Source organism: Zootermopsis nevadensis, unplaced genomic scaffold (genome assembly GCF_977971745.1).
Source record: "Zootermopsis nevadensis isolate Lab colony 2312 unplaced genomic scaffold, Znev_1.0 Znev_ptg000013l, whole genome shotgun sequence".
Taxonomy (NCBI): Eukaryota; Metazoa; Arthropoda; class Insecta; order Blattodea; family Termopsidae; genus Zootermopsis; species Zootermopsis nevadensis.
The window spans coordinates 10625213-10647783 of record NW_028259145.1 but is presented as its reverse complement, the minus strand read 5'-3'; the positions used below and the strand labels follow the sequence as shown (position 1 = coordinate 10647783).

The 22571-nt window shown below is 37.1% G+C and overlaps 1 protein-coding gene across 16 annotated transcripts in view; it reads right to left on the bottom strand.

Moving 5' to 3' along the window:
• Nf1 (neurofibromin 1) overlaps positions 1 to 22571 on the bottom strand; it is a 93018-nt gene that overhangs the window by 7266 nt on the left and 63181 nt on the right. For 11 of the 16 annotated variants that reach the window (XM_087348599.1, XM_087348600.1, XM_087348601.1 and 8 more), the window contains 6 exons: positions 13445 to 13639; positions 12192 to 12281; positions 5552 to 5754; positions 3940 to 4126; positions 3172 to 3361; positions 2503 to 2651 (listed from right to left, as the gene is read on the bottom strand). In XM_087348599.1, the coding sequence (XP_087204725.1) occupies positions 2509 to 2651; positions 3172 to 3361; positions 3940 to 4126; positions 5552 to 5754; positions 12192 to 12281; positions 13445 to 13639 (1008 nt within the window). In that variant the 3' untranslated portion in view covers positions 2503 to 2508. The other 5 variants (XM_022066005.2, XM_087348612.1, XM_087348608.1 and 2 more) reach the window with 4 other exon arrangements.

Genomic DNA, 22571 nt, shown 5'->3' with positions numbered 1-22571 from the left:
AGTCTGCAAAACTTAATAGAAAACAGTGCTACATTTGCGTGATTTCCTGCAGAAATTTCCTAGCATGACACAAGAAACTATTTCTCTGGTAGCATTTCACTGTTTTTCAAAACCTCCATAACAACATTCGCAATCTTCTTTCCACTTGTATTACTTGGACACCCAAATATTTTCTTTCCCACATAATACTACACTTTTGTTCAATGTTTCTAAATAGCACTTAGACTTGTCTGGAGAATATGTCTAAGTATATTTAAGGATTATTTATTTTAAAAAGTGGTATATCTGCAGACACAAATGCTTTGTACAGCTTTGTTACAAAAGTGGAACATTCTGAGGATCTTGAAGAACAACTTGCGGCAGAAGTGTTATTGGGAACAGTTAATGTATAGGCCTTGACAAATTCTATTATCTATTAACGTATTGATCATAAGCAGTCATGACCAACTACATACTACAGATTGCAACGACTTCCAGTATGCTGCATATAAAACATGAAGCTGTGGAGGTATTTTATGAGTCATGATAATGTAATAAAGTTCATCATGTCTCAACACATATAGCACATGGTAGGATCATGGCTGTGCCATATTAACGTACCATTCAAGCAGTGACACTTCATCTGATGAACATATACTAAACAATTTTGACAGTTGTTTGGTATGGTTGTAAAATTAGATATCTTACGTTAAGAGATAATAACATGTAGGATTTGAGGTTTTCACAGTGGTGAGTCTGAAGATCGCTGTATTCTGGGTTGTTGCACTGTGTAGCCTGGTATATGTCCACCAACGTTTCCGAGGTCCATGCTGCCTCCATGATCGGGGCGCCCTGATGATGGAGGCAGCATGGACACATACGTGTATAAAAACAAAGGGCTTAGAAAAATATATGAACCTGAGAAGAATGAAGCGAACAATTCAGAATGGAGTACATCAACAACTTAGAATAACATATAATGAAACACTGATTAATACAAGATCACCTAGGACTACAGTGAAACCTCTATCCATCGTTCCCCGAACTATCGTTTTCCCGGATGCATAGTCGGTTTTGTTCGCTCCCTGATACATCCCGTATAAAATAATGTTACATTTTCCGGCTTCTATCGTTCCTCGAACTATCGTTTTATCGCATCAATCGTTCAAAAATCTTAGTCCTGGCCCACAATTTTTCCGCAATGATCGTTTCTGAGAAATTTAAACGAAATTTACGAGATGTTTTTAGAATTTAAAATGCTGGGTTTTGAGATAAATTAATACCGAAAGACGCACAATGTTTTTTGAATACACAGTAGCGGTAACGTGTTATGTCGCCCAACCAGCACAGAGTCTTTTGGAATGAGGGGTCAGTGGTGCAGATAGTTGGAATAAATGGTGGTGCTCATTGTCAGAAATTTTATGAGTTTAATTAGCGTGCACTCATATTTCGTTCCAGCGATGCCAGATGGCATGTGCAGTATGAATTTCTTCACAAATGCTTTTATTATAAGTACAAAGGAAAGGCGGGCGACAATTTTCATTCTTCTGGTTCATCTCTTTTCCAGTGGTTCAGTGTCTTCTACAGCTACGTTTCCTCGTGTTCGGCAGTTAATAGTATTTCCATTCTTCCTGTTATTGTTCCAGTCTATATTCTTGTTGTTGTTCCCATAAATATTTTGTTATTCCTGTTAATTATTTTGTTATTATTCCTGTACCATGTCTCGCCCAGTAAAGCAAGTCAGAACTCTTCAAGAAAGATTAAAAATCATAGAAGAAGTGGAGAAGTGTGAACTTCGCGCAGAAGCAGACTCTAAGGTCAGTGTGGATGAAGAGGAGGATGAGCATGATGGCTTTCACGAAGACTGGAATCGATTTGGCGCTGTGAAAGACGTGATTAAATTTGGTGATTACGCAGCAGTAGACAGCGAGCTTGCCACATGCGGAGTCGACACCATTGATGAGTTGTGTGAAGATCGCGAAGGGGGTGGGAGCGGTGAGGAAGAGGAAGAGGAAGACGACGAATGCGAGCCCAAAGCTGTGCCGAGTTTCGCCGAAGCACATGCTGCATTGGCAAAAGTGAAGTCGTTCTTTTATGCGCATAATATTAGTGAACGTGACGATGAAAACATTTTGAACATGGAAAGGGCTCTGTTTGGCCTAAAACGTAAAGTTTCGACAAACCAGGTGTCCATTAAACACTTTTTTGGTAAAAAGAAGTAACTTTGAAAGAGAAACATTCAGTTTTTTTTAATGCTTTCCCGCAACTATCGTTTTCCCGTATGCATCGTTTTTATTTCCCACCCCCGCCAAAAACGATGCATCGAGGTTTCACTATATTAGTAAACGCTATAAGACTGGACTGGACTGGTACTTCAGATGGCAAGAAAAAGAATGCACAGGGTCATGTCTGATACAAAGCTCTCAAATTAGTAGCACTGAACCTTTCAGTTCTACCATCAGGAAGTTAGTGAACATACACTTTTACACTTATTGAATACAACTAAATTTACAAATACCTCACCTCATCTCACTTTGTCCCTTTTGCTCCACTGCCTGAAGACTTGCTGCTGGTCTTACCCATACATTTGAAACTTCGTTGCTTAGTGAATGGAGATCTTCCTAACGAAGATGCTGAGGCATCTGAGCAGCTACCTACATCAAGCGCTGGCTCTGCAACACAAGGTGGTCAAGTGACAAACAAAAATTTTCATTTTTAAAACCCTTCATACTAAATTGTAGTATAGTACAGAACTTAAACAAACCAATGAGTTTTACCAAAATTTACTTTACTTGTGAAACACATTTTGGTTTCCTGAAGCCATCATCAGTAAGTACTTGGTTTAAAACATAGCCAATGATGATGACTTCATGAAGCCAAAATACATGCAGCAAGTAACATATATATACAACAAGCAATTGTGGTAAATGTACCTTTTGAAATATTTTTTCAGATTTATATTAGCCTTTAATAAGTGGATTACATACATACACACACATGCATACATACATACATCTGTACAAAAAAATCTACTTATTTCATTGCACAAATCACAGCATCCGGTAGTGATATGTTGGGTCACTTTATATGATGGACACACTTACTCAAAATTATTAATTATGGGATTGCTTTTGACTTCACGAGTGTGGCTACTAAGATTATGGCTGGCATGCATGCAAATGATCCACTGACCTTTTTCAGTAGGAGATCCTAAAGTAAGGCTGGACATTGATGAGCAAAGGTTCATGTGGCTTGACAAAACACTCAACATAGAAGGATATGGGGCGAGTTCCAGTTCCCCATCCTCAACAGGTAAGCACGTTTCCACCATGGCTTCCAAGCAGTTGACAAAAAGCTCTGCACTTTCCGCTGTGCAGTTACTCTGAAGCACACAAATGTTACATCAATTACTCTTATATATGAGCATGTTGTGTATTTATCCTTCCTTTATTGGCCACACATTATGGTACACATAGTCGAGCTGATTGGCAGGAATGTCCTTTTGCAGCAATGCAAATGTATTTTAATGCACCATTGACCTTTAACCCTGAAATAGCAATCACATACAAAAATATTCATCATCACTAAACTAAATCTGAACTCTTGTATCCTGAAAAGAACACATTTTGGAAACAAGGTCTGTTTTGATCCTGGTTTGAAAATGTTGGAAATACCTACTCAAATAGCTCCCTTCAAAAGAGTGACCGAGTGTAAAGACCCAAACTGACGCAACACAGTATGCATTCCCCATCTTTTCAAATGGGAACAGAAACAAATCCAGTTTCTGAAATGCTGTGTTCTTTTCAGATTACCAGACATTGGAGAAGGTACAGAAATCCAGTAATAGCAACTGTAATATACCGTCATCAGAATCCTTTAGAACTGATTTAATACAAGTGTAAATTGAAATACTGATTTTGCTTTGCTGTTATGTTCAAATTTTGAAGTATAAACAATTACCTTAGTGAAAGGACCTGCAAACCTCCAGAGACCTCCAAATCCACAGCTCTGCAAGTAATGAAGCTGTTGCTGGCTTGTGTCTTCACTAGCAATCATGTTCTGTATTATGCCCTGGACAGCGTTCAAGATTACAGGGTCATGGCATCCTGAGACCACACTGTTTATCTTGGCATCCAGGAGATTATGACTGAAAAATACATTGTGACATGATAATTCTTAACAGAGCAAAATATAACTTTAACACTTTTTATTCTTACTCACTTGCTCATTCCAAATGTACTGTACCTCAGTTATGACTTAAATAGACTACTGTGGGCTGGCTTGAGAACCTAAGAGCCATTTATAATATTAAGACTATGGCAAATTTAGTTCTAAGTTACAAAGAATCATATCATAACTTGGGGACTTCCAGTATGTATAAGACACAGTGTTCAAATGTGATCTGAACTCACCAAGTAAAATTCATTTTATCTGCCACAAACAAATCTGGTTATTCAAAAATGTCAACAAATTAAACAAATCTCCACATCTACATATGTTTATACCGTCATGACTCTGTGAGCATCATCCAAAATTGAGGTAGCATTAAAGCAGGAGAGACTTTAAGAGACGTATTCCACCCAATGTAGGGCTTCGGATATTAGCACCATTTAATTTACAGGTTCTACAAGTTATTCTAACAATACCACCTCAACAAGGCAAAACTAAGCATAGTACAGGTAGCCCTCAGTTTGCGCCAATTCAGAATAAAGACCGATTTTGAAACAAGAAAGTCAAAAATTGAAAAAAATATATTTTACTATTATTTATAACATTTTACAATGTTTCTCGTACTGCTTCTTGTACTAAATTGTAAATCTTACATTGCTGATTTTGAATAAAAAATATAAATACAGTCATCTCTGCAATTATGTATGTTTCGTTAATGCGAATTTGCTCCAATGAGATCGATGAATCGATAAAAGATGTTTGTGAAATGCAAACTTTTGCATATGCGAGTTTGCTCTTGTGCTACAGCGAAGAGGAGCGTTATGGCATCCATGAGGCCTTATCCTGAAATTTTGAAAGAAAGAAGAAATCACGACAGTCCACACTACATGCCTTCTTTAAAAGAACATGATGATCCTCAACCAGGGACATCGTCAGAGAACTAATCACGCCATCGCCGACTGTAAGTGCATAAAATATATTTTTTAAATTCCCTTTCTTTTATTTACGTTATTTCAGTGCTTTAAATGTATTGCCATTATATTACTCGTCAATGTTCGGGTGCTAGGAATGCATGTCATTCACTTCCCATTGATTTACATTATAAAATCATTCCAATTTATGCCGATTCTGATTACGCCTGTTCGTCCAGGAACACATCCCCAGCGCACCTGTACTTGGAAAACATAAACCCTAACTTATGAACAAACGTTTTGATAATATGCTGGCTGGTCAGGGTAAAAGTGTCTTCATGAAAGAAGAAAACCTGCCTGAGTGCCACTTTTAATCACCACATATCCATCACACCACATATCATCCAGAAATTTAGCAAGTTTTTCAGCATCCAACTTCTATGACATAGCCAATGGTACATGTGCATAAAATCTAGAAATCACAAACTTACATCACAGGAAACACCTTAGGGAACACAACAGACGCTTCTGCCAGATACTGATACAGGATACGTGTCTCACTTTCATCAGTCGAGTATTTTACCAATGTGGCAAGCACAGTAAGTACTAATGCTTGTGTTGAGAAATCAGTCAGCACATCAGGATCCAGGAGAACATTATTTTCATTAGACACTGACACTCGGGTACTACGATCCTGCACACAGAAAATCAAAATGGCTTTAATGACTATACCTTACTTTACTAAAGTACAAACAACAGACGAATTCACTATTTCAAATGGTTACCTTTCACAATACAAAAGAAAATGTTAATCTTAAATAAATATGTAACGAACAAAAGTTGTATATACTGCGACTTCATGTTAATTTTTAAGTTTTTAGAACTATAACTGAAAAACATAAAACAGTCTTCAGAAGATGATATATGTTTAAACCATGCATTTAAATAGAATGACCAGTTAAATGAAAATGGGTCGCCCCAATCCTCTCACCTGTATGTCTGCTCAGAGACACCCAATTTTATATGGAAAGACAGGCTTCTAGTACCACATCTATCTGTTGCTCTCCTCTACTTCTAATAACGTTTAGACAAAACCAGATTTTTAAGAAGTGTGATACAATCATCATGCCAGTAGAAATCAACCCACATTTGTGCTTCTGATTTTCTACCAACACAATGTCTGGACAAGATTATGAGGTCTAGCAACACTATCACCACTACCAGAGTAGGATTATTCTGACACTTTCTGGTAAAAAATTAAATCCGTGGCATAACAGCTCCAGAAAGCCAAAGCCAACTAGCTTGACTGCTGGCCTCACGTTCACATGCCTAAGCAGAGGTGAACTATCATCCGTGTGGTCAGCACAACGAACCCCCCCAGCCATTGCTAGCTTTCCTGGCCGGATTACGCTACCCATTGTAGCTCCCCAATTTCCTCACGATGCTGAGTTGGCACCAGTCCCATACACTGGTCAAAAGCTCATGAGAAAATTTCTTCTCCCCCGAGACTCGAAACAGCGCGCATTCTGTATCGCCGGTCCGAAGCATGCCTCAGACCGTGCGGATATGGCGTGGGACTCGACACTTTCTGGTAACAAATCTTTAAAAGAATATGCAACTGTTTGTTGATGTAATTATTTTTGTATAAAGTAAAATAACATTATGGCAGCCATAAAAATATTTTCAGTTTGATGGTTATATTTAATGACCCACTGAAGCCAGGTATGTCATGCACTTGCCTACTCATTACATGAGATATTTTTTAACTTTAATATCACACCAGGCAAATTTAACATAACCATACTTAAGAATCTATACCAGTGAACATTATACACAAAAATGGCTAATTAAATGTTTACTATACAAATACTAATTTACAGTTCTTTCTAGCCTTGCCACACAGACTGAAACATTTGCGATAAAACAGAACTTTTTAAATCTTGAGGTGAAGGATGTGGCCATGAAAATATTTAAATGTTATTATAAACACAGTATCTACACCATAATGATGCAATAAGATTTACATAATTAATTATTAAATAGTATTTGTAAATAAATGTACCAGCCTCATACTGCAATTCTGAATAATCTTTCATTTCACTGAACCTTGCAGACTTTCAAAACACCGGACATTCCTTCAGTAACATGAATGTAACTGTATCCTTGACATTACTTGTTCCATCTCACTAAGTAATAAGAATGTTTACAATTTTATGCTTCCATCCAGACAGATGCTATTAACATTTAACGTCATACTTTACAGATAAGCAGCTTAATAATGTCTACAGCTAACATGATTCCATCACGATGCCTGCATCAAATATCCAACTCAAGGGATACCAACTTTGAGTGGTCAATGGAACTGCATCAGCAGTAAGACTGACAGCTATGCTGATGGAAAAAAGTGTAGCTATGGTTAGGTCTAAGCCTTGTTAGACCAATGAAACGTAGAAGCTACACCAGTTACACAGAATGCATAACATTCAAAATTAAAGGCTAAACAATTTAACTATAAATCTCCAAACTCAGTATCTACCTACAAGTTTAAAGAAAAAAAACAGGCAACCAAACACCTTTTTTGGGGGAAAATGGTGGAAAAAGGATTTTTAAGCACATGCAGGCATTAAATTGCCTGATTCACAAAAACAAGAAAAGAATTTAATACTGTACCACAGACCATGCTGTGATGTTAGCCTAACTGTATGATTTTGATTTTGCTAAGTCGTGTTTTGTTTGGGACCAATGTAAGTTTGACCTGAGCTACTGATACACATTTTGCATAATCTTGTGATGCAGAACACTGTACTGTTTTCAGACAAAGAACTAAGGTTCTCAAAGCACTGCTGTGGGTTGTGACACCATGTGATTTTATGGGCGATTGTCTATGTTTCAGAAAGTGTAATTCCATGAAGCAGACACTGCAATGGGCACAGAATACACCTCTATGTGACAGAGAGGGAAAAAATGTCAATGTGTGTAAAGCATGTTTAAACTACTGAGCCAAGAGAATTTCATAAAGGCCAAAAAGCCAGTGTGTGGTATACCACTTTTATATTTCAGTGTGCCAATATGTTGGACTCACAAGACACACCAGTTTGTCTGATTAAACTCTTATGCCCCCCTGTAAGCACATTGAAACAAAAACACAATCATGCATACTTCTCCAGCACTACACACCATCAAAAAGTGCCACTTCAACCTGCTTTTAATTTTATTTTCAATTCTCTATGTCTGCATTAATTAGTACTGTTCATTTTAATCAACAAATACATACAAATATGTATATTTACCCACCTTTACTATTATTTATATGTGTATGTATTATCTCAGGTCACTATATTTCTAGCAGTGTAAACTATTTTGGTACCTCAAGAATATTTTTCAAATTATAATGAAGTTTGAAGCCTAAGAAGTTAGCTTAAAATTATTAGATTTTATAAAGAATGACTAGTCAGTTTCTACTGTGCATTCCTAATGGCCTTTATAACTGTGTAACAATCACAAATATTAACAACAGAACATTCACATAATTTACCATTAACATACATACATATAAAAGTATGTGACAAAACAAGATGGCTGTCTGCTGTATTAAGCAACATGTAATCTGGTACGTATAAGTTAGCTTATATTAGGGTGCATTGCACTGATAATGGAGGCAGCAAGGACCTCTGGATCACTGGTAAACTTCTACCAGACTACATAGTACTACAACCCAGGAGACAGCCATCTTTAGACTCGCCACCACAAAAACCACAAATCCTATGTGACAAAAGCCAGAATATATAAAAAGATTATTAATTTTTATATATCTCTTTACAAACATGACCTCTTCTTTCTAAGCAATAAATATTATATTTGTTCATTCAGATATTTTATGGCTCTGTCTCGATTTGTAGGTTATAGCATTAAATAAGGTAGTGTAAGATGAATATGAATGGTAATTCTGGAGGAATCAGAATTCCCCTGAAGGGACTCAGGAAAACCATAAAAAGTTAAGGCTCAGTCAGGATGAGGGGAAAAAAGCATAAAAATTGTTATTAGAAAACTGCAAGTGAAGATACTTTGGAGGCTTCCATTATAGTACGTAGTGAAGAGGTGAATTGTATTGAATTGATGAGTTGGAAGGATAAGCAGATATAAATGGTTTGTACCTAGTCAAGGAAAAGTAAATAAAACCTGAAGACAGTGCCTAGTAAAATTACTGACATGAATGATGGCAACCAAGTTTTGGATGCTTTTGCATGTCTAATGCAATGTGTATAAAGTATTAAGTTACTTCTATCATGAAGCAGACACCATTTGTCTGTGTGTATGTGCGTGTGTGCATGTATGTCTGCACTACCTGCTATTGTTTGTGTCAGTCACTTTGGAGGATTAAGAAAGGTTCAAAAGAGTTTGAATTAAGACTAGCAATTGAAAATAAAAGAGTTAATTCATATTACTCATGTTCTTTTATTACTCTAATGCATTTAAGACATAGAATATTAAGTCCCTGATAAACTTGTTTTGAAAAACTGCCTAAGTGAAAACTGAGTTCCTATAACATAACCTAACCTTAATAAATTGTGATACCTCATATGAAATGCTACATTATAAAATTAGAGAATGTTACTTCTCTATTATATTCACTTACCTTGTAAATGACAAACAGCCATTACAGAACATTGTTTACAAAGAAAAAAGCACCATTAATGTAAGCTATGAACCTTAATAAAATCATAAGATTTACACTGTATCACAATTTAAAAGTTTTATTCCATAAAACAAATCACTAAGCACCTATTAGTTTACTGAATTTTATATAACCCTATACTAGGATATAATTTGTGATTATGCATGAGTTCATATAGTGATTAGATACAAAAACTGTGAATCAACTGACATAACAGCTACCATGCAGCAAGTTCATCAACACTACATACATGCAGATACAATATGCTTGCAGATATCAAACCACATGACTACATTCATTCACAAAAATCTGGGAGTACTGCCCCATTTGGAAATATTCAGCAATATCTTAATGTTTTGAGATGTAATAAAATTAAATATGCCTACCTCATAAAAAGCATTGAAATAAAAAAGGCCAAGATCACTACACAATGTTATCCTGATATGAGACATCTTAACAGCACATGAATTAATTTACAGGCTGTATAGTCCTCTCCATAAATGTCTTATGGGCCCTTGAATATGTACTTGATCTCCCATGTCTTTCTTTTTTCATATTAAACACATCATTATTAATTTTTAAACATATACAGTGAGATTATTTTTTAGCGTCCTGCTAATCTCTGAATCTCTCAAGCAGAACAGTTACATGCTCCTCCCACAACACGGGTCCACACAGATTTGGGCTGCTAGTATGCTAATCAAACCAAAACCTTACAGCCTCAACACATTAAAAATGCAGAAATCTCCTGATTATGCATCCTTTGGTCATCAGACATTCTGTTTAATCCAATGTGCTATGTCAGAACACTCCATTTTATCAACAGCCAGCTCAGCATGTAGCAAATTGAATCACACTCCCTCACCATAAATCTTCTAAAGTTTACGTACTCAGCTGCTACAGACGTACTACTGTTCAACCACTGGCAAGACTTTGCCTCAAAGAGAAGGAAAAAGGCGCAGAAGCAAATACCCATTACAAATTCCTTTAACAAATAAACTCTCTAATTCACAAATTTACATTATGTAAGATTTTTTCATTTTACACTGCATTGTATTTCCTTTATACTTTAACATCATAAACTGAGTTATATACTGAGTTGATATTTACCCTCATCTTTTTTGTTAGTCTTCTGTATCATCCGACAACATCAATTATCCGACCATCCATTAGTCCTGTTTTTCATGCATTCCTAGTGGCTACATAAAAAGTTTACCTTCACACATTAAAGTTCTTTTTGGAAATACAGACAACTTCCCTTCACTTCTTTAATTATGCAATGGTTTAATCTGTAAACTTTCTGCCTTACATTTCACACAAGGAAAGTCACACTGATTTAGACCGAGGTAGCATGGTATGGCATCTGAGGTATTTCTGAGGAGTACATATGTACCTACCACTGTGGCCAGTGTCTCTTCAGTAGGAACTTGGCATTTTCAATTAGTAGTATTTTGTTCAGTAATGTTCCTGTCTTAATTCATTTACACTTATATGAACAGTTCTTTGATGTTGAATATAACATGGAGAATTTATATCAGAGTTAGAAACTTCTTACTTTTCTTGTAGAACCATTTTTCACATACGTATCATAAATAAGCACACATTCTGAGTTGTATCTCACACTGATATTTTGATGCAGAGAGACTGTCATCTCCACTCTGCTGACATCAGACGGATGTCAGGCGTTAAGGATCCGTTACGGCATGTGGCGAAGCAGAAGCACTGCTGGGCAGGTCACGTCGTGAGGCGAAACGACAGCAGATGGAGCACCGCCACTGAGACTTGGTACCCACGAGACAGGAAGCGTCTGCTGGGTCGGCCCCCTGCTCATTGGGCAGACTCTCTCGCCGTCGAATACAACATCAGGGATATATACGTGGCCATACTACCATACATTGGACAACCCGAGCACGCAACAGAGAGGAATGGAGGAGATACTGGGGTCAGCGCACAAGCTGAAGAACGAGTCGCCTAAGTGCTAAGAGTGAATGCTACTGCACAGCTCAAGTACAATAACAAAAATTAATGCAACCTGAAACATGGGTTTTACATAGGATTCCACCAAGCTGTAAAGCATAAGCTCGCTTTACAGTACTTGTTCCACAATATGCTGGAGCGCTTAGAAAAAACCTCACTGTACAAATAACCTATAATAATTTTTTTAAAAAACTTTCAGTTATTTTGATAACGTATGGGGAGAAAAAATCTTCTTGAACTAAGAGTATAAATGAATTTTAATATTACATATGGACTTTATATGCAACACCACTGAATCAGGCAAATCACATTAGTGGCACAAAATAAATACAGTCAATGATTGTGTTACAAAAGGCAATAAAGTAGATAGAATTTCCCTGACAGTAATTTTCTGATTAAATATTTCCAAAGTAAGAAGTGCCTACCCAGCAAATAAGAACAATGCCTCCTCTACAATCACAGCATACACTACTGCCTACCTTCACATCTGACTCATCACCCGACTTGGGCTCTTTGGTTGTTGGAACGGAGAATGAACGCTGCGTTCGGAAGAGAACTCGTGCACTCGACTAAGATGTACCAACGTTGATTGGTTGAATGATCAGTCAGTTGGATGGATTCCACCCAACACAAATGCAACAAGCAGGGGTAGAAACAGATGAAGAGAGAGAAAGATAGTAAAAAATTATCGGAAGTCAGGCAAAAACACAACCAACAGACCAAGAAAAACAGAGAAAGCTGTGGCGATATCGGCAGTGTCGTCACTGTTACCATTTTGGAAGTTGCATTAGTAAGTACTGCGACTCTTAGGTGGTAAACCACTGAAACATGAACATCACCACTACAATTTCACCTGAAAATCAGACTTTGTGAAGTACTTGAAAATAATTGCTACCTCCAGCAGTACAACTAGATTAATTCACTTTTCAAGTATACATTCCACTAGTGTTTGGAAATCAAAAGTGATTCTGCACTAAATTATTTAAGGAAATGCTGAAGTGCAGGTCTCTTGCTTCACTCAGATGAAGTACAGGCCATGGTCAAATAATAAGTAATCACTATAACCACATAAAAACATTTAAATGAAAAACATGAGCAGATACTTCACACATTGATCTTCATCTTCATATTATGGAAGAATCAACATACCAATCAAACTGCCATTCTTCTTACAGTATACTTTAAAAAAAATAGTCTAAGCTATTTGGCATGTCACAAAATTGGTGAAAAATAAATGAGATTTCAGTGTAATAAAAAGCCAAACTTCATTTGAGTATGCTGAAACCAATATTTGTCTTTACAAGTCTTGTTATAATTTGACAAAGAATATGTACTGGCAATGAATGCATATTTTTAGCCCATCTTTAGAAATTCTTAACTGTGACAATAACTGTGTTAATGACACAATGCTTGTATATTGGAGACAGCATTTTAATAAAAATATAGGAATATAACAAGCAGGCATAATAAGAACTGAGATATATGTGGAATAAAATGTTTTTAAAATGTTACAGAAATCATTATACATGAAAGAACTTGGAGGTAAAATAACAAGCAGTATTTTGTATCAATTTTGATAACCAAACACTGGGGCTGGCTCCAAGAACTAGAGTCGATATCGTGTGCACAGCAATCCTTGGAAAAGAGAGAGACATCAGTCGCAATCATGTCATTCCAATGCAAGTGAAGAAATCTTGGGTCAGCATACACCATGGGATAGATCAGTTCTTACTTTTCCTACAGGGGCAGCACCAGCCTCCACACCAGACTTGGGGGCTGGAACGGATGAAGATCGTTGAGTTCGGAACAAGGGTCTTGCACCTGAAGGTCCCCCTGGGGGAGCTGAGGGTGGGGCTTGGGGGCCCAGGTCCAGGCTGCGCCATCCCTTACTCTTACTAGCCTCCCCCCCACATGCAGCCGACTGAACCTACATACACATGGTCAGTTTATAAAACATACTTACATGGCCAGGGAATCAATACATATTTGCTACCAATTAACTTGGAGGTGTACCCCCTACAAATAATTTCTGAAATTTCTTATGCCAAACCAAATCTCACAAGATTCCACACATGGCCACAAGAGTACTGTCGTATACAGGAAAATTTTGATCAAGTCATACCTATGTCCATTAATTTTCAAAATTTGTTCATTTCCCTTTGTTGAGAAAGAACTTTTTCACCAGAGAATTTTTCAGACCATTAAACTTCCATGCACTTCATACATAACTTCTGAAATGCAATCACTACATTCCTCACTCATACGAAATGTTTTTTTTTATCATACACAGAATGCACTATTTACACTTAAACAGAATCACCACTAACTTATTTAAACTAAATTTGCACAAGGCCTAATCAAGAAGTATCAAGACTGAATCTGTAAAAACTAAAATATTGTACATACACGAATGGGAAGTTAATCCCCATCAAAGTAAGCATATACATACTTGCTCCACCATTTCTTCTATTAAACTCAATTGTTGGGATGAAGAACAGGTTCTCTGTTACTTTCACATTATCAATTTTTTAAAACATAAAAAGGTCACATGTCTGGTGAGCAGACAGGTTATCTCACATGTGAAACACTGTGTTTAGCTAAAATTCCCCTACTCTTCAGCCAAAATTATCTGACAAAAAAAAATTATACCTCCACAGCATTTCACTAACAGTAAATCTTGTCACTTTGTAGTAAATCATGCACTTGAGCTACCAATTAATAATTTCTACTGGTCAAAGAATGTTCAGGAAGCTTGTCACTTTTGACATACAACCACCCCTCTTTAAAATAGTGGAACCACTTAAAATCTCATGATCAGTTCATTGTTACATCTCCAGATGTTAAGTGCAAAAACTGATATATTTCAAGTGCCATCTTTCCAACTGTGCTAATTGTATGCACATGCACTGTTCTGTGCTCTCATATATTAAAGCAACATGTGACAAAAACAAACTGATTTTAAATACTATGAATGACTGAAGCATGAACTGGGCTACAAACACAGCTGGAGATGTGATAAGATGTCAGGACACGTTCACTGGAACTGCCTCCACGTGCATCTGAGAAACGAACTCGGTCTCAACATTTTTGATCATGTCTCATATATCTTTCCTCTCGATTCTTTATGAAGAGATTAAAATTAAGAGTATTTAACATATTTACAATAAATTAACACAAAACAGCCACTACCTTCACTGTGGTAAAAAAGAAACAAATGAATAAAACTACTGTGTGACTACTGGCCAAACAAAAATTTTAAATTTAATTACAAGCAATAAGAAGTGAAACCTTCATAAGAAGCACAAATAAACCAAATATTTGAAATAATAAGTGGTACCAACAATTAATTAATGTTGCTTGGGAACATGTATGAATCTATGCAGGTTAAAATGGAACCAGATAAGAAGAACACAAAAAGATAAATTTCCTGGTTGAGGTAGGAGTTTTAGACTAGTTAACATTCTGGGAACAAAACCATATTACAAAACAGAAGATATACAATTTTGAAAAACAGATATTCATCACATTAACTTTTGAACTACCATGCAACCTAAAACCACATATCTGAAGCAAAATATGAGAGTAATGAAATGGAAATATATACATATACACTGCCTGATCAAAAGTACCCGGACACCTATGCGAAACTGTCCTCTAAGTGTCCCTCGGATTTACTGCCCAGTAGTTGACATTCATACGGGGTGGGCCCACCCTTGGCATTTATTACAGTTCTAACTCTGCGGGGGAGACTGTCTATCAGGTGTTGGAACGTCACCGGGGGTATGGCCGACCATTCTTCCTGCAACGCTGTAGCAAGCGTAGTTAGTGATGTGGGTCGTTGGGGTCTGGCGCGCAGTCGCCTTTCTAGATCATCCCAGAGGTGTTCAATAGGATTGAGATCGGGGCTCTGGGCTGGCCAGTCCATTTCCGGAACCTTATTGTCCAAAAACCACTCACGAACAGACCCTGCTTTATGGCAGGGAGCATTGTCATGTTGAAACACACAGTTATCATCTCCGAACAGGTCTTCTACCGTAGACAACACGCAGCTGGTCAAAATGTCCTTATATCCTTCCGCCTTTAACGTGCTCTGTAGTATTACGAGAGGACCAAGTCCCTTCTATGAAAAACACCCCCACACTGTCACCCCACCTCCGCCGAATTTCCGGCATGTAGCGTTCACCTAGCATTCACCACACCCAAACCCTCCCATCGGACTGTCACATGGTATGGCGTGATTCATCACTCCAAATCACGCGTCTCCAGTCGTCCATAGCCCAGTGGCGGCGCTCTTTACACCACTGAAAGCAGCACTTAGCGTTCACAGGCGAAATGTGCGGTTTATGGGCAGGTGCCTGGCCTTTGAACCCGTCCTCGTAACTCCCGGCGCACAGTCATGGTGCTAGGTGCACAATTAGTGGCACTGCGGAATTCACGGGTGATGGTATCACATGATGACATGCGATTTTCCCGTACCACCTTCTTCAATGCTCGACGGTCCCTGTCAGTCAACACATGTGGTCTACCCGGATGTGGTTTTGTTCTGGTTGTGTCTTCCCGTTTCCACTTCACAATCACGACCCCGACGGTCGACTTTGGCAACTTGAGAAGGGCGGAAATGGCCCTGACGGATTGCTTACTGATGTGGCAACCAATAACCATACCACGTTCGAAGTCACTGAGCTACCTTGCTCCACCCATTCTGTCGGTATCGCGTAGCACTGAACAACATCGAGCCCTCTGCCTCCTTTTATAACAGCAGCGACGGTCATAGTGATATCTAGGCTCAAGTTTACGTTTACAGAGGGGTGTCCGGATACTTTTATCAGGCAGTGTATATCACTGAATGGGACTCACAGTCACAAACATGAAAATTACATGAAAGATGCAGTATTCAGTACTTACAGACAAAATGAAAGAAAAATATGAAGCCCTCTTTCTTTGATTCTATTTAAATTAGCCCACATCCCAATCAAAAACATTTTATTCTGATGGAATCAGGAAACTTCTGGACTGTTAGAACAAATGCAATGAAAAGCAGGGCAATTACACAGAAAAATAAGACATGTCTAACTACTGTGTGATTTTCTTTAATTTCCCACTTACCCTCATATTTAATTTATATAAACTTGCAAGGTGGAAAAGACAATTAGCATCACTTACAGAATCATGAACTGAAGTACAGTAACAGGCTTTAAAACAACTAACATTTTTTAGGATTTAAAACAACATGGCAGCTGCACAAACATTTTGTATGAGAGATTATAAACATTCCTACAAATTTTATATGGAAAATTATTTATACGTCAAAAATTTCAACATAACAAAAGTGAAATCTTTGATGTTATAACCAACAAATTTATTGCAGATAGAATGTGTGTTTAAGTAACGAGGTATTCCCATAAACAAAGTACTACCACTTCCACAACCACAACAACAACAACTACTACTACTACTACTACTACTACTACTACTACTACTACTACTACTACTACTACTACTACTACTACTACCACCACCACCACCATCATTTTGTAACCACTTACAACTGAAAGCAATAAAAAATTCTTACTCCAGAAGGATTCAACCCTATGATCATCTACACATGAACCAAGCATGCCAATCCACGAGGTAAACTGCATTTTATCATTGGATTATAAACTTACATACATTACCTAAGAATAACAAAACAAGATTTATAAGGACAGAAACCTGTGCAACAGAAAAGTAGGCCTGATGACTTCTGCCAGAAATATCACTGTATTAGAATAATGATAAAAAATATGAAAGGATAGAAAATGCATTGTCTAGACCTGAAAAGTACAAGCATGGATCACAGAAAATGGTGAACACAATTTCTGAAATACTACAAATAAATTATGTAGACAATCTGGTGTGGAAAACCAGGAACACATTACCATGAGACTACTAACATGTGTCAATTTAATTAATGTTAGCCAAGTGACAATCAAACAGACACTTGAAAAGCAGGCAACACAACCACACAATGGTTGAAAACAATCAGTATTTTGTATGGCAAAATAAAATTAGTTTTTCATGTGACAAGGAAAAATAAAAGAACAAGAAAATAAAAAGGATAAGAAACCAAACATGCTAGTAAAAAAGCATAAAATTCTAGAACAAGGATCCCTAACTAGTGACATGAAAGAAATAAAGAAATTCTAAATGTTAACCAACTGACTCATTACAGTAGGTCATCTTAAGAACAAATTATGTATTTCCACACATTAGACACATATACCAAATAAGACAAAATATCTCAGATTAATGAACACCATGGAGCAAAAATCTCTTGAGAAGCTGAAGGTCCCTCAGCTAGTCAAGAAATTCCCTGCCTTTATAAACCAAACAATTCATTACCATGTTCACTGCCACATCCATTGTCTAATCACTTTGTCATAACAAGTATGAGAATTTAATAGTGATCTCCAGACTATAACATATAACCATGTGCGTACAGTGGAACCTCGAACTTTGAACACAATCTGTTCCAGGAGACGGTTCGACTTTCGAGTTAAATTTCCCCATAAGAAATAATGTAAATTGAAGTAATCCGTTCCAGACCCCCAAAATTTACCCAATATAAAACATTATAAGTGCCTATTTCAAAAGATCATATTGGTAAATAATGATAAAACACGTATATTTAATTTCAATAACTGAATGTTTTTATTTATAATAGTACATATATAAAAAATATTGCATAATAATCAACCAATAATAATAGTAGGAGGGATATTACTGTTCACTGGAAGGTGAATTACCCTTCTTTCATCTGGAATCCACTAGTAGAGAGTTTTGGTTCATTAACATTACAACCACTTGATTTTTCTTTGGAGAGAAATCTGTCTAATGTCATTTGCTTTTGTCATTTTGTTGTTGTTGAAAAGTTGCATTACATTGTCATTAAACAGGCTGATACTCCTGTTCACAACTGTGATATTGGGGTGCCACTTCTCTACAAGGCTCTGTGTTTTAGACCAATACCCGAACTTCCTTAATGTCTGCAGTGGGGATGCTTCCCTTACTATCTACTTTCTCCTCTGAAGACAGTTCCTCAGCCACTTCTTGCTGCTGCTCAGTGGTCAGCTCAGCATTGTGGTCTTCCACTAACTCCTCAACATCCTCACTGTCCACCTCCAGGCCCATGGACATCCCCAGGGACACAATTTCCTCCATCACTGCAGCATTCTGTTCAGGCTCCTCCAAGTCTCTGGCTGATACAGAGGCTGGCCAGAGATTCGTCCAGGAAGATTGCATCGTCCTGTAAGAAACTTGGTCCCAGGCTTTGTCTATAATCCTCAGGCAGTGGAGTATATTGAAATGATCTTTCCAAAAGTCCCTGAGGGTTAGCTGTGTCTCCAAAGTCACCTCAAAGCACCTTTGGAAAAGTGCATTTGTGTAGAGCTTCTTGAAATTAGAGAAGACTTGTTGGACAATAGGCTGGATGAGAGGAGTGGTGTTGGGGGGCAAGAATTTCACCCGGATGAAGCCATATTCAGCACTAATATCTTCTTCCGATCCTGGAGGGCGTGCAGGTGCATTGCCCAACACCAGAAGGGCCTTGAGAGGTAAATTTTTCTCCTCCAGATATTTCTTCAAACTAGGGGCAAAAACTTCAAAACACTCAGTGAAGAACTGCCTAGTTACCCAGGATTTAGGATTTGACCTCCACATTACACTAAGCCTGTTTTTGTGCACATTGTTTTTCTTAAAAGCCCTGGGGTTTTCTGAGTGGTACACTAGCAGCAGTTTTATCTTGAAGTCCCCACTAGCATTACCGCATAGAAGGAGGGTTAACCTATCTTTCATAGGCTTGTGTCCTGGTAAGGCTTTCTCTTCCTTTGTGATGTAGGTCCCCTTCGGCATTTTCTTCCAGAAGAGGCCTGTCTCGTCACAGTTGAATACTTGTTCGGGAATAAAACCCTCCTTATCCAAAAAGTCTTTAAACTCCCTCACAAATTTTTCGGCAGCCTCCTCATGCCTAACCACACTATGAATGCCTGTTCTTTTTTTAAAATTGTCAAACCACCCCTTACTAGCCTTAAATTCTTCAGCACCAGGGGTATCCTTTGTAATGTCACTATACAGATGTCTAGCCTTCTCACATAATGGCTTCAGACACACTATCACCAGTCAACTGTTTTTCATTGATCCAAACCATTAAAAGTTTTTCCACTTCTTCCACTGCTGGCAATCTTTTACTGGTAAGGGTTTTTACCCCTTTTGCCACATTAGCCACTTTAATGGCTTCCTTGTTCTTCTGTATGGTCGATACGGTCGACTTAGCCATGCCATATTGAGCAGCCAGGTCCGATAAACGTGTACCACTTTCCCACTTTGTGATAAGTTCCTTTTTCTTTTCTATCGTAGAAATTACGATTTTTCTCTTAGGCTTTTCACCTCTAGTAACTTTCTTTGGTGCCATTATGAATGGGTATTATTAAAGATAATATAAAAATTACCCAAAGAAATAAATAAAATGCTTAAAAAACAGACGGAATTTGTGAAATGCTCACTGAACCAGTCACGGGAGAACTGACCGAGCAACTGCGCGTGCAACCTAGCAGAGAGAGAAGGTGACCACGTGACGACTTTCAAGTTTTTGTTCGAGTTTCAAAACCGGATTTTCCTCAAATTTTTGTTCAAGTTTCAAGTTGTTCGAACATCAAACCGTTTAAAGTTCGAGGGTCCACTGTATATGGCTAAAGACTGAAATTCAGCCGTCAGCATTAACAGGTTATTGTTGACATTACCTAGGTGGTGTGGACAGTGTTAAGCAACCAATATTAAAAGAGTGCATTATGGTTAGCTGACATATGTCCTAAATGTGTTTGCAAACCATTTTATTTTGAACTTTATCATCATGATTTGGATAATATTGTCTTTAGCCAGCTAATCCTAACAATAGCCATATCATGTATGTCTTGTAATGTGACCCATATTAAAACTTAAACCCTTAATAATACTTAATGACATCTTGTTTATAAGGCTATACAATATATGAACATGTGGTAAAATACACAATATATTACCAAATGTTGAGGATGAATGATTAACACTTCTGCATTGTATTTGGAAGGTCCCAATTTAAAATCTTAGCCTGGAGACTAGAAAAGTGGAAGGAAAACGGTTCTCTTTAGGTAAAACATAGATATCTATGTACTGATAAATACTTTAGATTAAACACTTATCAGATTACAAAGGATTAATTGTAGTTCAACAGCCTTCACTTCCTACTTTCAAATGGAAACAGCTGTCTCATTAGCAGAGCACATGCTTTGCATTTTGGAGGTACATAGATTAGAATCCCATGAAGGGAGTCGAGATGTCCTGATTGGAGTTTCTGTGATTTCCTCCAGTCCCTTCAATTGAATACAAGATCGCACTTTCAATAGGCTTTCTTCCATTTAACTTGCTGTTCACAAACAATCATTCAACCATACTCATCTGACAATAAGCCTCTGCAACTATAATTATTGTTATTGACTAAGAAATAAAGAACTTAAAGAGGTACTATTTCTAACAGATCAATTATGAAGAACTCTGGCACAGTAAATGTCTCACAGGAGGTGAGACTTTTATTTTCAATATGAGGCATTCCTTGAAAACATCTAAGTGAATGGTATTCACATGACATGACTTTGACTTGAATTAATTTTCATTTCAGAATGATGAATTTCGATTCATGTTTCATGAATGGTGAATAAACAATTATGAAAAGACTAAAACTGCATAATTTCAGGCGGCAAGATGATATGGAAATAAATACATATTAACAAATAACAGGCATATAATTACATTTCTTTACTACATTAGTTATCACTTAAGCTACCTGACAAGAACAGATAAAAATTGTTTCTTTTGACAAAATTAAGGCTTAATATGATTGCTTTAGATTAACCACTACCAAATAATTTATTAATAATTGGAGGTATGCTATTCTCAGAACCTCTCTCTACTAGGGTCATGGACAGACAAAAGGTTCAGAGAGAGAAGTCTGAGACAGCAATAAGAAATCACAGAAGTAGCCAGTAAGATCCTAGGAACAAATCTATCATCTAATGCTCGTCAGACTAACACTTCTGCAAACGAAGTATCACTTTCCCGGCAATGATTGTGCATTATTGTGGATTTATTTACACTACAGTGACAAGCCACACTAACACACAAAAACAAATATAAATATTATATACAAGTGAGTGAGGAATAATCATGCAATATTTAATGTTATTTTCTATTTTGATATCATACACATTGGTATGTGTTCTTTCTTTTGATTTCCACATCATATTTACCTACCTCAACAAGCATTTCTCTTTTATAAAAGATAACAGAATCAAATTACATTAAACAATGACATGGTGCTAGGATAAGATTAAACAGGATGTGAATAAGGAAATGTTCAAGGACAATTTAAATAATTATTGCAGCTAGAGACAGACTAAGACAATTTGCAAAATAATTTTGCTCAGGATTGCTGGCATCTGGATTTAATCTGCAGGACTGCTGAAACTAGGCAGGTGAGTTACATCACTTGAAGATTCCTGGCTGACAATTTTCCAATTTTTGGTTTCTAAATACCACAATTCTTTTCATTTAAATATAAATTATGTAATATTTATAAATTAACTGAGTAATGGAGGAGCATTTGCCAGAGGAAAGACTTGAGAGACAGCAATATGAAGTAACACCACATATTCCAACCACAACATGACATTTTCAAATGAAGATTCTGATACTTCTTTTCAAAGCTTACAGTGTTAACAAACTGTGTTCAAACCTGCAGAGAAATATTTAGAGAACCAAAATGCTCTTATATGACAGTTACTATTATA